At 39.5% G+C, this 15,041-nt stretch overlaps 1 protein-coding gene across 6 annotated transcripts in view; it reads left to right on the forward strand.

Moving 5' to 3' along the window:
- The first annotated feature begins 382 nt into the window (after positions 1-382).
- Positions 383-15,041, forward strand: part of KDM2B (lysine demethylase 2B) — a 120,674-nt gene continuing 106,015 nt past the window's right edge. For all 6 annotated transcript variants that reach the window (XM_026058838.1, XM_026058841.1, XM_026058840.1 and 3 more), the window contains exons 1-4: positions 383-406; positions 577-721; positions 4,061-4,139; positions 12,241-12,287. In XM_026058838.1, coding sequence (XP_025914623.1) covers positions 398-406; positions 577-721; positions 4,061-4,139; positions 12,241-12,287 — 280 coding nt within the window. In that variant the 5' untranslated portion in view covers positions 383-397. The remainder of the gene's footprint in view (positions 407-576; positions 722-4,060; positions 4,140-12,240; positions 12,288-15,041) is intronic.

Below are 15,041 nucleotides of genomic sequence, written 5' to 3' on the forward strand. Positions count from 1 at the left end.
GGGGGGGGCGATGGAAAGCAAATAAATCGCGGCGTTACATAATGCGATCTGTTTTTAAATCGCGGCTTCCGGTGTGACTATGGAAACACTTGGATTATGTAAATACCGAAACCCGAATACCGAGCCTCCGATTTAATGATCTCTCCCCCCCCCCCCGGGGAATTAGCTGGTGTTCACGTGCAAAAATAATAAAAATGATCCGGTTGCTAACGAGCCGTGGCTGCCGTTCACGATTTTTACGGGATTGCAAAACGCATCAGTGCTGTAGCTTGTGAATTTTCAGCGACTTACGTGTGTCTCGTGTTTGCATTTAAATGCTTGCTCCCAAAAAATAGCACAAGTTTTAGTTTTTCTGCAGCCAAACACCTGTTATTCTTGTCTAGCTCAGTGCCACGAGATGGAAAAGGTTGTGCATGCAGCTGTGTTATGGCTTGTTTTGGTTAAGGTTTTGTTAATTTTGTGTCTTGCAAGCTTAATTATTTCTCCCAGATTATATTTATCAAATCATCCTGCACGATTCATGCACTTTGCTCCCCACCAACCCCATTTTCTGTACCATATATTTTTGTTTTCTAGCGATCTATTGGCAGAAGGAGATACGATGAGAACGAGGACCTCTCGGATGTGGAGGAAATTGTCAGCATCAGGAGTTTCAATTTGGAGGAGAAATTAAAGAGTAAAATGTATCACGGGGATTTCGTGCATGCCATGGACGGGAAAGGTAAATGCCGGGGTGGGAGCGCTGCTGGGAGGGGGCCGGATGCCCAGCCCGGGCTTGCTGCGGGGGGCCGCGCTCGTGGTGCCTCCACGTGTAGGGCTGCGCCTGGGTTCATATTTCGCGCCCGCATCCCCCTGCCCGGGGATCCGGTGACGAAGCCAGGCCGAGCAGCAGGGGAGGCTGGGGGACGGCTCCGGCACCGGGGCCCTGCAGCCGGCACCGCGGCGGCGGCGAGCACATGCCCGGGTGCCCGCGCGCCCCGCCGCTGTGCCCGCAGCCGCCTCGGCCCCGGCCCCGGCCCCGTGCCCGCAGCGGGCAGCCCGTGCTCCCGCGTGGTGCCTCGGGTGCAGCTCGGCGATGAATGGCGGTGCCTTGCGCTCCCTCCCCGGCGTGCTCCGCTATCGTGACCCCAGTGCACCACCGGGATATTCAGGAATTAGGCTCTTGCAAAGGAGGCAGAAACCCCAGCCCCCACTTAGCCGGAGGTGATTCCTGCTCCCCCTCCGCCCCCTATTGAATCCAGGACCCTTTTGCAAAGGATGCAATTGATGAGCCTGTTCTCCAGGGTCGGAGACTTTAAAGTCAATAACTTCTTTGTCTTTCTGTCCTATATTAAATTACGGCAGCCCCCTCCCCAAAGTCATTTGGTTTGCTTAGGTGACTTAAATTACCAAGCAGTAAGCAAAGCCAGACAGCCCAGCTCTGCGGCGTGTTTGCCTGGTAGGAAGGAAAATAGAAGAGGTTAGCCCGGGAATCCAAGGGACCAGGGTGGTTTTGCAAGTCACCTTTATTTACTGCAGCACTGTTGAAAAGGATCCTGAATCCCAGATGGCTATCGCCAAACCCCGGCCTCATGGAGGACCAGCTTTCTCAGGAAAGAGTACTTTTGGCTGTAATCCTCATGCAATGGCCATAACTATGGAACCACTAATCTAGTTTAGAATATTTCCTTTTTTTTTCCCCTAGGCTTAGTTTTGCATGGGTATTTTAAGCTTCTTTTAGAAAAGCTAATGTGGTGGAGAAATTAAATACCTATCTTATTTAGGAAGTTATTTGTTTAGGAGATAAGCTCAACCCTGACCCCTCTTCCTCCAAACAAAACACAAACACCTATTTTTTAGCTCTCAAATGTTAATTAATTTTCCAGAAAATGGTTGCATTCTACCCTCATCTTCTAAATACTCTAGGGTTGCCATTGCTACATGCTAACTATAGTACAATCCACAGTCTTCCTGGCTCAGCAGCTCTAAAATCTTTTGGTAGCTTTCTCCTTTCTGGGAACTTGGAAATAAATGAGTGTCTTTTGTTATTTTGTTGTGGTCTGTGTCTGCTTTGTTCAACCCCACAAGGGATTTAAATGCTTTGTTGGGCCATTATAAAGAAAGGGTCTGTCTTCTTATTTGCTCTGTTCTTATTTTTACTATTGGTTTATTTTTTCTATAAATCCAGGAGTTGAACTGAATCTAGGCAAAACAATGTCAGTGTTTAGGAAGAATAAAAAAGTCAGGTTATATGAACACATGGAATTGGTTTATTTATTTATTTATTTTTATTTTCCATGTCCTTGTTTTTATTTTTAATGATAACTCCTCTTTGATTTTTTGCCAGGAATGTGGGTTGGAGGTTTTCTTCAGAGATGCTGCAAAGCTGTGATGTGATTTTTGGCTTGAATGCAGTTTGTCATAGCTACTTGTTCTCTAGCTTGCTAGGCTGTGTATCTGCCTCTGCTTTTTCTACTGATGTTATTCTTGATGTTTGTTATCTCTTGACTCTCTGTCTTGGATGTGAGTGCCCTTAAAAAAAAAAAGTGTCTGTGGTTTATTTATTTGCTTAACTAAAGCCAGAACACTTTTAATATGAACACATGTGAGAAAGGAAGTTTTCTCTAACGCAGAAATACTTACTTGGTAACCTTAGTTAACTGGAGTATTAATTACAGAAACTTTATTGCTACTAATCTAAAATTAAGTGTATTTTTAATGTTTTAGTAAATTGATAATTACTGTTCTCTGTTTTGGTAAGTCTAGGGAGTAATATTATATCCATAGTAGTCATAATTAGTAACTGAATACGGTGAGGGAAAAGTTGTAAGGAGAGAGGGGAAAAATACATGCCTGGGCACAGGAGCTTAGCCTCTGTTTTTCCTATTTCTTCCAGTATGAGTTTTTATGGTAAGAACTACCACAGATACAAGTTTGAGTCTAGTGAGGTTCTTACAGTTTCCCAGGAAAGATGTACCTTGGTGACTGAATCTTGGAGAAGTTAAACTACTTGTGCGTGCATAAATACAATACATAAAGTGTATAGTTTATTTGTGAGTGTTGTATTTTAATCACTAAAGATTCAGTGTTTTCCATTTTAAGGTACTTAGATATTTGTAATGCACGGATACTCTACAAAATTGGTTCTCCTTTAAGAAAGGAGGAATAACAGAACCACAAAAACTCTATATGGCCACCGTAATATTTTGTTTTCTTTCTGTGGCAGAGTGCTCCAAATGGATTATGAGATTTTTGTAGGCCCCTCTCACCCAATTACTGCTTTGTAACTTTGCTCTAGTCCCAGAATCCCTGACATTGTATCAGACCATTGCATTTAGAAATGCACAGGAAAGGCCAATTGTGTGAAATCTTCAGAATGAAGCAACAAGGTGATTCTGGTCAGTGTTAAAATAGCAAACTTAATGCCTTTTTTTTTTTTTTTTTTTTTACTTGTGTGCTATATTGTGACTTGCACACAAAACTCTTACCTTTTCACCATTCTTCGTATGTGCCAGGAATTGTATAAGATTTCTATATATCAGCTCCTGCAGAGTTACACTTCTGATTAATTAAAAAAAGAATGTAATCCGTTGAAAGTAATGGGATCCCTCACATAAAAAAAAAAAAAGTGTTCTAAGAATCAGGGCATTGGGTTATATTCAAAAAATGCTCACAAGAAAGCTTTTTTTTTTCCTAGATAGAAATGTATAGCTTAACCTACACATTTGCCCAACAAATAGTAGCCTGCTTCACAGTGATGTAGTTAGCATTATCTTTTAACTGTTAATTTGGTATTTCATTACAACCTGGGTGTTTCAGCCCAGGCCTTAATTGACAAACTCTGACTGGATTCTGTTTTATGTGCATCAGTGAACAGGAAAAATAGAGAGCAGCTGGGAGAGTATTGTCTGTCAGTCAGTTTCCGGTCTGGACCTAAAATATGCATTCTCTTTATATTTTTGTTTAAGTGATAGCGAGAGTTCTTTGGTGAGAAGAGCAAAATGGAGAGCAGTTTGAGAAGATGTAACATGAGGTGCCAATGCCATTGTAATTGATTTTTTTTTATTCATTATTCAAACAGATTTTACTTTTGAGTATGTGCAAAGAGAAGCTCTCAGAGTTCCCCTTATCTTCAGAAATAAGGATGGACTGGGAATTAAGTAAGTTACAACCAAATCTTGATGATTAATAAATGCTTTTATAAAATAACCATTATGCTTTGCACTTGTATGTGGTACTTCTTTTGATGATCTCAAAATGTATTGCAATTAGTAAGACTGTCAGCACCCTTGTGAAGAGGAGTGATTATTTTCCATTTATAAACAAGCAGCTAATGAGGTCTGTAAAAGTTAAATGCATACAGTGTGGTTCTACGCAGTCAAAAATAAGTCAGTGATAAAAGTTTGGAACAAAATTCAAGGGTTCTTGCTTCCAATCCACACTGTAATGACAGAACAACCTCCCTTCAATTTTTGACTTCTTAATTGTTTTCTGCGTTACAGGTGCAATAGCTAGTGATGCCTGTCTTTTACCAAGTGTCTCTTCAGAAGGCTGTAGCTTTGTAAATATTTAATAATTTCTAGTTAAAATGTGGTATTATTAGAGTCTTTTTGAGGTCACATTTTGTTATATCCATTCATAAAGGATTTGGTATTTTAATAAACTGCTGTTTGAAAGTTGTATTGTTTTCTTGTCTAGATGTACAGATCCTGCAACAGTTTTTTCATAAAAGTTACAGTGTCTAAGAGAGAAAGATTTAAATTATATACTTGATCAGTCCCATAATCCATAGCTTGGATAAATGTCTTCTGATACTTCTGGGAAATTATGGCTGTGTGACTGCTAATATATGAAAGATGGAAAATGAATTTAGTGAAAGCAGAAAGTTCCTTTGGAAAATTTCAGCTGGAACCCTTAAAGTCAGTGAAGTAAGGAGTCCCCGTTAAGTAGTAATTGGCCATTAAAAATAAAAAAGTCAGCTCAATAGACTTTAATGAGAGAGAGAGAGAGGCGATAGGGTTTGGTTGTGGGGAGCGTAAGTGTTTTTCTGATTGAGAGAAAGAGAAAAGTAAAATGGAAGACTTATGCAGCCAGAGGTCTTTGGACAGGTGGTTTCTTGGGCTCCCTGATTCCATAGGCGTTTTATTTATGACACTTATCTTTAAAATTTCTTAACTCTGTATTTTATTTTTTTCTTTAGGACACAACTATGAAAACATTTTACTATAAGAGAAAATAGGCACTCAGTAGTGATTAGAGTAACGGTTATTTTGTCATGTTGTGTTGGGCTGGAATATTTTTTCTTAGGATATTAAAACCAGCTGCTTTTCCAATTAGTCCTGGATACATAGTCTTTTTTTTTGGTTAAAAAAAAAAAGAATGCAAACATTAAGATACCATCTTTTTTTATTTGTCTGTTCCAAGCCTTTCCTCAATTGTATCCTAATTTTCTGGAGAAAACATACGTGTTCTGTAATGTTATAGAAAGCAGGTAGAAAACATAGATATTAAATGAGAAAGGCTGGTCACTTCTTACTGTTTGCAAGCAGTTCTATGCTATTATCTAGTGTTGTAAAAAAAAAAAGACATTTTTCTGTTATATTATTTGAGAGAATGTGTGATCAGGTGAAAAGCATTGATCCTTAAAGCATGTGCAGAGAAGGGTTACAATAAGCATCTGTTTTGATATTCCTAAGCTGTACAATCTTCCATGTAACATTTATACGAAAATCTAAGAAACAGAGAAAACATTCTTGCATGTTCATAACTTAATTATGCTTCACCTGCAGAAGCCATCTCCTTAATCTTAGTTTATACATGACTAGAGTATCTTCTTGCTTGATAAATCATTTCTTGTTATCTTCTCAGCTGTTTCGTTAACGGTGTTACATACAATTTGTTCTACATTCACTGTTAACACTATTAGCCAACCTAGTTCCTAGCGAGCCAATTACGCTCCCTGTTGAGTGCTTGTCAGAATGTGCATTGACACTGTATGTGTATATGCAACCATCACCTGAAGCCGAATCACTTTTGCTTCAGCAGGAGCTTTGTCACGTACAGCAAATTTCTGCTCGCTAGTATGCTGTGCTGTAACCACTCATTCAACTGGGCATCCCAGCTCTTTGCTTCCTCTCAGCCTCCAGACCTCATGGAAGCCTTCCCTCCTAGGATGTTTTTTTCTGCTGCATTAGAACCTCTGTTTTTCTGACCCTCCCTTTGGCTTCTCTGCTCAGCTTGGCAGTGAGTTTTTTTTGCTGAATGTTGTTGCTACTCTCTTTATTCAGTATATTTCTTCAAGAGAGGCTCCTCTTAGAGGAGTAATCTGAAGGACATATCTACTGTGGAAAATCATAGCTGAGGCAGGTGCTCTCCCAGTATGCATTATTTTTAATCTGCTGCTTCCAAAGGTCAAGCAGTAAAAGCTTCAAGAACTTCTTCTGGAAGAAACCATTTGCTTTTGTCTGCAACTAGGGAGTTATTAGGAACCAGTGATAGTAGGACTTGTTCTGAAGGCAGGTCTGTGCAGTACACTGTCTCTGACACCTCACAGGTACGATTCACCTAAGCACTGATCTACCACATTGTGTGTCCTTGTTAATACCTGTGGCTGCTGGGGCTCTGTGGAGCTGAAGGACAAGCAAAAGAGACATTAGGCACCATCTGTGAGCCTTAGTTTTCCCATAGCATCAGATCAAGCATCTGTTSTTAAGTTTGAGTGAAGTGCAGGTGTTATTGCATGCGTCTTCTCTCTTGCTCGTAGTGCTGTCTGCATGTTGAGATTGGTTTGAGAAAGCTCGTGGACCTGAAAGTGAGCAAAATATGCACCTTCTCTAGCACCTACCATCAGTTCTAGCAGCCAGATCCTCCTCCTGTGTATGAGGAAGCTCACAAATTCCCCATCCTGAAAGAAGCAAGCTGGGGAAATATTTCAGCTCTTACTGTGCCAACGCTGCCTATCCAGCCAGTGCTCCATCACTGGGGAAGTCTGGAAGTGAGAGCTCATACCATGGACACAAATTTGGGCTTCAGATTCTCAGCCCCGAATGGCAGAGCTCTACCAGAGCCGGATAAAGAGTACCGCACCCCTGGTACCCCTGTATTCCCTAGAGCGGCCTGTAGCAGACAGTGGTGCCTCCAGAGCTCAGGCTGCCTTCTGCGTTGTTGATGTCAGACGGGTTCCTCCAGAAAGATTCCTTGTTTCCTAGTGTCTGTAACTGCAAGATGTAATATCTGTTTCTCTTGATAGCTAATTATTCAGGATTCTGTAATGAGGCAGTTTCACCTTAGCCATTTCAACGCTCAGATCTCAGCTCACACATCATCATTTGCTTCCCTGTTGTTTCTGCGCCTGAGATCTGGAGAGCTGCCACCTGGCACTCCCCTCCGCTTTCAGTTCGCTGTATGCTTTGGCTGAAGCTTCCTAGTGTGATAGTGACTTTCAGAGAGTCGTTTTTGGTCTTTCTTCATCTATGGGTTCAGAAACTCTCCTCCAGCTAGTGGTATTTTGTAAGGAGCGCCATCTGTTTTTTGCTTCATGTGTTGGCTTGTTTTTCTACAGGATGTGTTGTTTTTAGATGCATTCACAGGCAGCCTTCCTATTCTTCCTGGAAGTCACCAGTAATTGTTCTTAAGACCTTGAAGAAGCGAGGGCTTGGGCTGTGTACCTGTCCCTTCTGTGGCCGTGAGCAATGTATATAGACAGAACAGGTTGTAGATGTACTTCTGTATTTTGCTGAAGCAAAAAAATGACCTCGTCTCACATGCTTATTTGTATGTGCATATACAGTGTGAATGCACATATAGATGAGTATGTCTCAAAGAAGAGCATTGAAAATAAGGTACCTTTCTTTGTAAGCATTAACAAAGCTGTCAAATAAATAGTTTTAAAATATATATTGGAAGTGGAGAGGTAACAGAAAAGACTGAATGCAGCATGATTTTTGGTTCTCAGAGTTTTGCAGAGTTGGCAGTAACATAATACATCTTTTGAATTCTGATCTGGATTGTGAAGAGGTAGAAGGGGAGTAAATACTAATCCACAGTAACAGTTTTGGAGTCATTTTCCTGACTCTTTGTCACACTCAAATGCTTTGCAAAGTGAAGGAGAATATATGTTTCAATTTGCTGTGATGAGCTTAAAATAGTCTCATAAACCAGGCTTCACTAGCCAGCTTTTTTGTTTGCTGCCAGCTGCTGGTATCCTTCTAATACTATTCTGACATCTTCCCTCTTTTCTAGCGCTGTTTCCTTCTCTCCCTTTTGTGAACATTCTACAGCTCGTGTGCAACTTCTTCCAGTAGGTGGGATTCACTGCCAAAAAAGAAGAGAGTAAAAACACTGAAGCTTTTTTAGGAGGATATTTTTGATGAATGGTATGCCAGCAAAAGTGGGAGCAAATTATTTCTGATACATGATCTTTAGATGGTTCCTGCATGGGATCAGTGGAATTCTTCATTTCACAGTTAGTTGGGCGAATTGTTCTGATATTTCCATTCTCTTCTGAATCACTGAATAATGGCTGCTCTGATGGGTTAAAATACTAGAATTTGTAGATCAGTAATCTTACAGGGAATTCCACGTTTTAATCTTTTTTTTATTTGAATGAGCATAAATTGTTGGTTTGAAATGATGTTGTAAAGGAATTGTACATTCTTGGGAGTAGATGCCTCTAGAGTAAGAGGATGTTGGAAATACATTTTATACACATTTTAAATGACAGAAGTGAAATGCATGGGCAAACTTTCATATTTGGCATGCTGCAAAATAACATGATTTAATTTTATTCATATTTGCACTTCTTACATGTATCTATCAAGAATAACTGGCATGTAATACACAGGTTTTGTGGGTGTGTATTGTACTGCAGCAAAATCAAAATAGTATGCATTGACGCCTGCCTGGGGTATTAACCTGTTAACCAATTAACTGATCTGAAACCGTCAGAACCATTAGTCTCATCCTGACATTTACTACTCGAATAGTGAGTATCATAGTCTGCCATCTTCCACCACTGGAAGGAGATTGGCCAGTCTGCCTTTGGATTTGAGTCGTTTGCTGATGAGATTCTGCAGCCTTACTTTCCACTTCAGGCTCCGGAGGAAATTATGCTTTAGTGAGCGTAATCTCTTCTTTCCTGAGTCTTTTCTAGCAATACTGTCTCTTGTCCAGAGAAGGCTGTGTTTATCATCGTTTGATAGATTGGGTCATTCCTATATGTGAGGTGACAAGCACTTTGAGATGCTCTGATCTGTAAAATATATGACATGCAATATAAGATGATTTTCAGACTTCCAACTTTTTGAATAACTGATGATATGTGCTTCCACTTCTGTTTGCCATTAAGCAGTCAGCTTGCATGTCTGTGGCTGGCAGATGTACAAGGCGTAGCTGAACAGTTTGGTTACTGTGACTGGAGGTAGTGCAGAATGGCAAGAAATGAGATGGCTGAGGAAAAATAAGGAATCTTTGAAAGTTGCTTTCGTGTATGTTTCTGACCACAGTGAGCTGTTCCTTGTATGGTTAGAAGCAGAAAGGTCAACTCGTGATCTCTTAACAGAGGAGAATCTGTTTTCCTCAGAGGGTTGTTTGGCTGTTCCCATGACTGTAACTTGGAGAGTGCGTGCTGTTTGGAAAGATGTGGTCTCTATTGTCTGAGCAGCAGTCCTCTTGCATTGTGTTGTGGTTAGTCAGATATGTGCGCTCCCCAGCGCTCATCCTAGTTAGGACTTGAATAAGAGACTGTTCCAGAGAATCCGTGAACTCTTCCTAAACTCCAAGTTTGCATTAGTGCACGCTGAGGGGTTGCATTTCTTTTCTGTTTGAGGCAACACGATTTGTCTGTAGCAGCATGCTGAAACTCTGCTCAGATGCAGTCAGTAGAAACCTCAGGGACTTCTCTGTGCAAGTGGAGAGAGGGGTAATTCTGTTGCTGGACCTCAAGGCTGTGATTTCTCCCACGGTTTGGTAGGTACGACAGTTGTTGCTGGCTGCTTTGGTGGATCGTTGACTGTATTGCGGTGTTCTACCCCCAGGATGGTCATAGTTTGGTATAAAGTCAAGTGACCCCACTGTGTTGTTCTTCACCTATTTTTTATGATACATAAAATCTTTGGAAGCATATTAGAAGTTTTTTCATGCAAAGTGCATTTACCTGAAAATCATGTTACATTGAACAAAAATCTCAGCTCAGTTCTTCTGCATTGTTGGTGTTTCAGATTTATATCTAGCCCTTATAGCTATAGGGCTGATGACGTTCAAAGAAACATTTTTTTTTGCCATCATAGAGCTGTAGCAAATCAGCCCTAACTGTACAAGTACAGCAGTTAGATTGGGTGGGGCTGGAGATAAAGAGATACAGTAATTTATGGACTCTCAGCAGTCCGCAGAATGGGTTTTAATTAAACCTGGCCCTCCCAAGGTAACCCAACTACAAAATGGGTTCTTGTACTTGAAACATGCTGTGTTCAAGCCTGAAATTCTTCCCTTAGTGTACTCTTTCTCTAATGTTTGATATATTCTGGGGTTGCAGAGAAATAAAAAACTGTGATGTGCCAGGTGTGCTCTCCAAAGAGCCTGACATATAATTTTATTGTTAAGGAGGATTATATTCTTTCAGTTTGAGTAATGTTTATTGCCAGCTGCTGCTGGAGTTCTCAGAATGACTGGATTTGCTTATATGCTTCTGGGTTGGGGTTGTTGTCTACTCTTTTTTTTTTTTTTTTGATTTATACAGATGTGAAAAAGTGCCCATCTAATTGTTACATGTGGCTGGACATAAAATACGGGCAAGCTTTTTTATTTGAAGATGAGCCTTGCACATTCTTGTTGCCCCCAAGTAGTTCCTTCTTTCCCTACTTCTGACTCTCTAGTGCTTGGATAAAAAGATGAGCTCTGAATGAACCCTGAAGGTCACTAGATTCAGGCTGTTTCATTCCAGCGCGGGAGTGAATTCCAAAGCTCTGGGGCCCTCGCAGCTAAATGCAAAGATGTTAGGGTTGGCGGAGACCTAACAAAAGATATTGTCCAGCCTCTGCATCCCACCAGGGGAAGGTGATAAGGATAAAAGTAAACGGACAAACAAAATTTGGCAAATAGTTCTCAAGATTTGTGCATGACACTAAATGGATTTTTTATCTTTACTTTTCTGTGTTTTCTTAATAGTAAAAACTATTGCTCTAAAAAATGGCCTATGAGCTGAATAGTTCTGATTTTCTAACTGAGTTGTGTTAAAAGTTCTTTMTGAGCAGAAGCAAGTTGTTTATCTTCAACCCACGGCAGTACAAGGGGGACAGAACCACCTAGCTAGCGGTTCCCCCAGAGCTGTTCTTGATTACGATTCTGTAGTTAATTTTCATGCAATGCCCTGAAGATAGCATGAAGTATCACTAAGATGAAGTGAATCAACTTAAGCACTCCTCTCCTGCTTTTGTTTTAATTTTCTGTCAAGTCTGTATGTTGCGGAATTTTTACTCTTTCCTGACACTTAAATTTCACACACTTGATATACTAGGCTATTATCTAATTACATTAAAACCTAAAATATTGTCTGTGTTAGAAGTGATGTTATGAATACATTGGCATCAGTGAACCAGTTATGCTGCCATTTGATTTAGCTCTAAGTTAGCCCTAACTGAATTAAATTGAATGAGAATTTCCCTACCCACTAAATACAGCCAGGTTGTTTTCCGCTAGGGGACGTTGTTTGATATAGTGTTTAAAACAAAGGGACTTTAATTCATAATTTTCAGTATTTTATTTCCAAGCTGTGAATCCAACATATGATGATGTGACTTTGAACAAATGGGTTTACGTTTCTATGCCTCAGTTTGTATCCAGTGGCAAAATGATAATTTTTACCTCAGGGAATATGTGAGAAGCAAGACCATTTGCAAAGCACTTGGAGTCGCTTAGCAGGAATGTGCAATAAAGATTTGGGATTTTTTTGAAATCACCCCCAACCCCTTCCTTTCCCTCCCACTCCAATGCACGTAGAAAACTGTTGCTAGAGAGTGCTTGAAAAAACACCTCTTCTCCTCCTCCATTATGAGTAGAGGAACTTTTGTACACTTGCCAATCCAAAGATGTTATGTATGTCATTAAAAATTATACTGTCCACACTTCACTGAGGCCTTACTTGATTCCACCTACTGCATTATGGACAAAGAGCACTATACATTTATTTCTCTTTTATTATGGTAACCAAAGTGTACCCATACTTATCTTGACAGTATTTAACATTGCTTTCTTTGCTAATTATAGAATGCCTGACCCGGATTTCACCGTCAGAGATGTGAAGCTATTAGTGGGTAAGTTATTTTGAATGCACTGGATTAACTCTATACAGAACAGAATTGCTTTGAAATACTTGCCCAGTTGTGTTTGTAGACATTTGTGATAACTCTCAGAATCTGAGTGAAGGCACGGAGAAGCAATTTGTAAATTAAAAAGGCTGGGAGAACCCTAATTAGTAGTTGTGCTGACCAGACTGTGATCTCATGCTGGATAATTGGCCATTTGAAGTAGAGTGAATGCTTTTGCTCTTAACAGGTGTCCTACATACACTTTTGTGATCTTGGAAAGCGGCCGTTTTATTGATTGAGTTCCTACGGGTTTTATCTCTTGTAGAGCATCTGTTTGTAAAGGTATGATTGGAGCCATATCACCTTTTGCCTGTGCTCTCCTCGCAGTTTTTATCAGTGTCAGGCCAGGTCAGTGCTTTGAGGAAAGGTTGCCAAGAGAGACTGAACACAAAGCTTTGCAAACTGCCTTTAGTGCTTTGATAGGAGGCACTTTGTCCTGAGTCAGTGTTGAATGAGTGCCTTCTCCTTGTTTTTAGAGGTGCTATCTTTTTGATAAGACATGAAACAAATAAATGGTGTCTGTAATTATCAAATATTTCATAGCAATTTTTGTAAAAGAGAAGAATTTAACTCTATGAAATAGCTATGTTTTGCATACTGAATATTTCTCTGAAATCTTCTTTTACTTAAGATGGATGTGTTATTTGTCATTTGTCTGAAATTGTTACTGAATAAGTGCTAGCATACTTGGTTAAGTAGTAGCTGTGGAGCTAGTTTTGGTGGCTAGTTTTGTTAGCTGCAGTACTTCTCAGGTTTAGCTGCATTCTTGATATTTAGAATTTATTAGTATTATTTACTGGTAGAGTGGCAAGACGTAATCTTTTAAATTAGTCCAATTGCTGCGTTCTGAAAGAAGAATTTTTGCAAAATTATTCTTGACTTTAATAATCCATAGGAATATCAAGTCTGAAAAAGATCTGGTTAAGCAAAATGAGGGGGAGGAACTTGTGCCTCCGTTCTGTTCAGTCAGGGGTTATCTGTGAAGGAGGGGTTATCTCTGATAATCCCTCCTTCATAAACAAAGCTGGGCAATGTTGCTTAATTTGTGATTATTTATAAATTTGGAAAAAAACCTCTTTGGTAGAACACGTTAGAGAAGTGGTGTGGGAAGTGTTGTTTGGTAGCATTTTTGTTGGTCAATCTGTAGTTAAAATAGGAAATCATGCAAGGGTATTTGGAAGTCCTTCTAAATTTTATGGATTTCCTAAATACTTGCATGTGCATGTTTGTAAATACTGAATCCATCTTCTTTTGCTGTGGAGAAGCCTAATGCATATGCCTTTCAATTATCTGGACGCTGCTTGCAATTTTCTGTGAATTTGTTCCGTAGCTGATAAACTGCCATTTCTGTTTCTGCAACTGCTGAAGTTGAAGATCTGACTTTGAGATGTTTTGGAACAGTGTAGCGTTGCATAACAACATTGTTTTTCCTGTATAACAGTCAAAGTGTGGGAGTTGCGTTTCCTCAAGATTGATGTTCCTGGAAATATTAGGGGGTGGAGATTCTTATGTACATGGCCAGCAAAGCAGGAGGATATTTATAAATAAAATTAGATTTATAAAACAATGGAGTAGAAATAACAATCATAATTAACTTTGAGATTAACTTCAATGCAAAAAAGTGAGCAGTTTCTCACAGCTGGTTCAGCAATCCGTGTACATGCGCTAGGCCAGATACGGCACGTCTTACATTGTTCTTTTTATTGTGTTTGGCAATCTCCCTTTAGAATCATTGTACTGAACCTATAATTTGGTTAGGAACGCTGTCACCTGCTGTCTTTTTTTTAAATGCAATTGATGACTTCTGGCATCACAGGTGGAAAATTTGATTAAAAACAAATCTAAAATATTTGGGCAATTGCCGGTAAGTTACATCTGAAAATTCACCATTCTTATGGAATATAATCTATCACTGTGGAATTTGTGCCTTATGTAACAGTCACATTCAGACTTAAAGCATATGCGTGCAATTCCCATGTCTATGCCTAATTTCTAAATCATGTAGTCATGAGCTCAGGAAACATACTGGAAGCAAGTTTCATATTAGATATCAATGCTGATAATTTTTCCTAATCTTTGCTTAATATATGTATTCTCTTGCATTTTAATGTTCAAATAAAGCCGATGAAAACTCTGTTTTATTAATATCTCCTGTGATTGTGCCAGCATTTTTTTTGGCAGACTTCTCAGATCTCACATGAACCTACAGGTAACTACATTTCTGAAATGCAGTGTTTTCAAAACTTATTCGATGTGTTGTTGAAATTGGAAGGGGAAAGATGTTTTGCAAATGAGAAATGGAATGATCATAACTCTCTGCATTTGAATATGTGTGGGATTCAGTAGGCAGAGAATATGGTTTGAAAAATGTTGCGTTCTGTGTAAAGTTGTTGTTTTTTTAAGTGCCCATTATTATAGTGTGCAGGTTCTATTTAAACCTGTTATTTGTTCTCTTTTCTTCTTAGAATCAGGGAAAACACATTTGTTATCGAATGTTTTAAAGAGATAGTGCTGTTTTTTTCAAAGTATGTAAACTCCATACATTTTGGAGGAAGTTACTGAACCTTTGGTCTGAGATTATTCTGAAATCTTACCTTCTATTTATAACATAATCGTTAAATCATCTTCAGACTAGGGCAGCTATAAGTCACAAGGAAATAATGACATTTGGTTGCCTTTTTTTTTTTTTTTTTTAATTTC

Source organism: Apteryx rowi, unplaced genomic scaffold (genome assembly GCF_003343035.1).
Source record: "Apteryx rowi isolate R43461 unplaced genomic scaffold, aptRow1 scaffold_15, whole genome shotgun sequence".
In the NCBI taxonomy this organism is placed as follows: domain Eukaryota; kingdom Metazoa; phylum Chordata; class Aves; order Apterygiformes; family Apterygidae; genus Apteryx; species Apteryx rowi.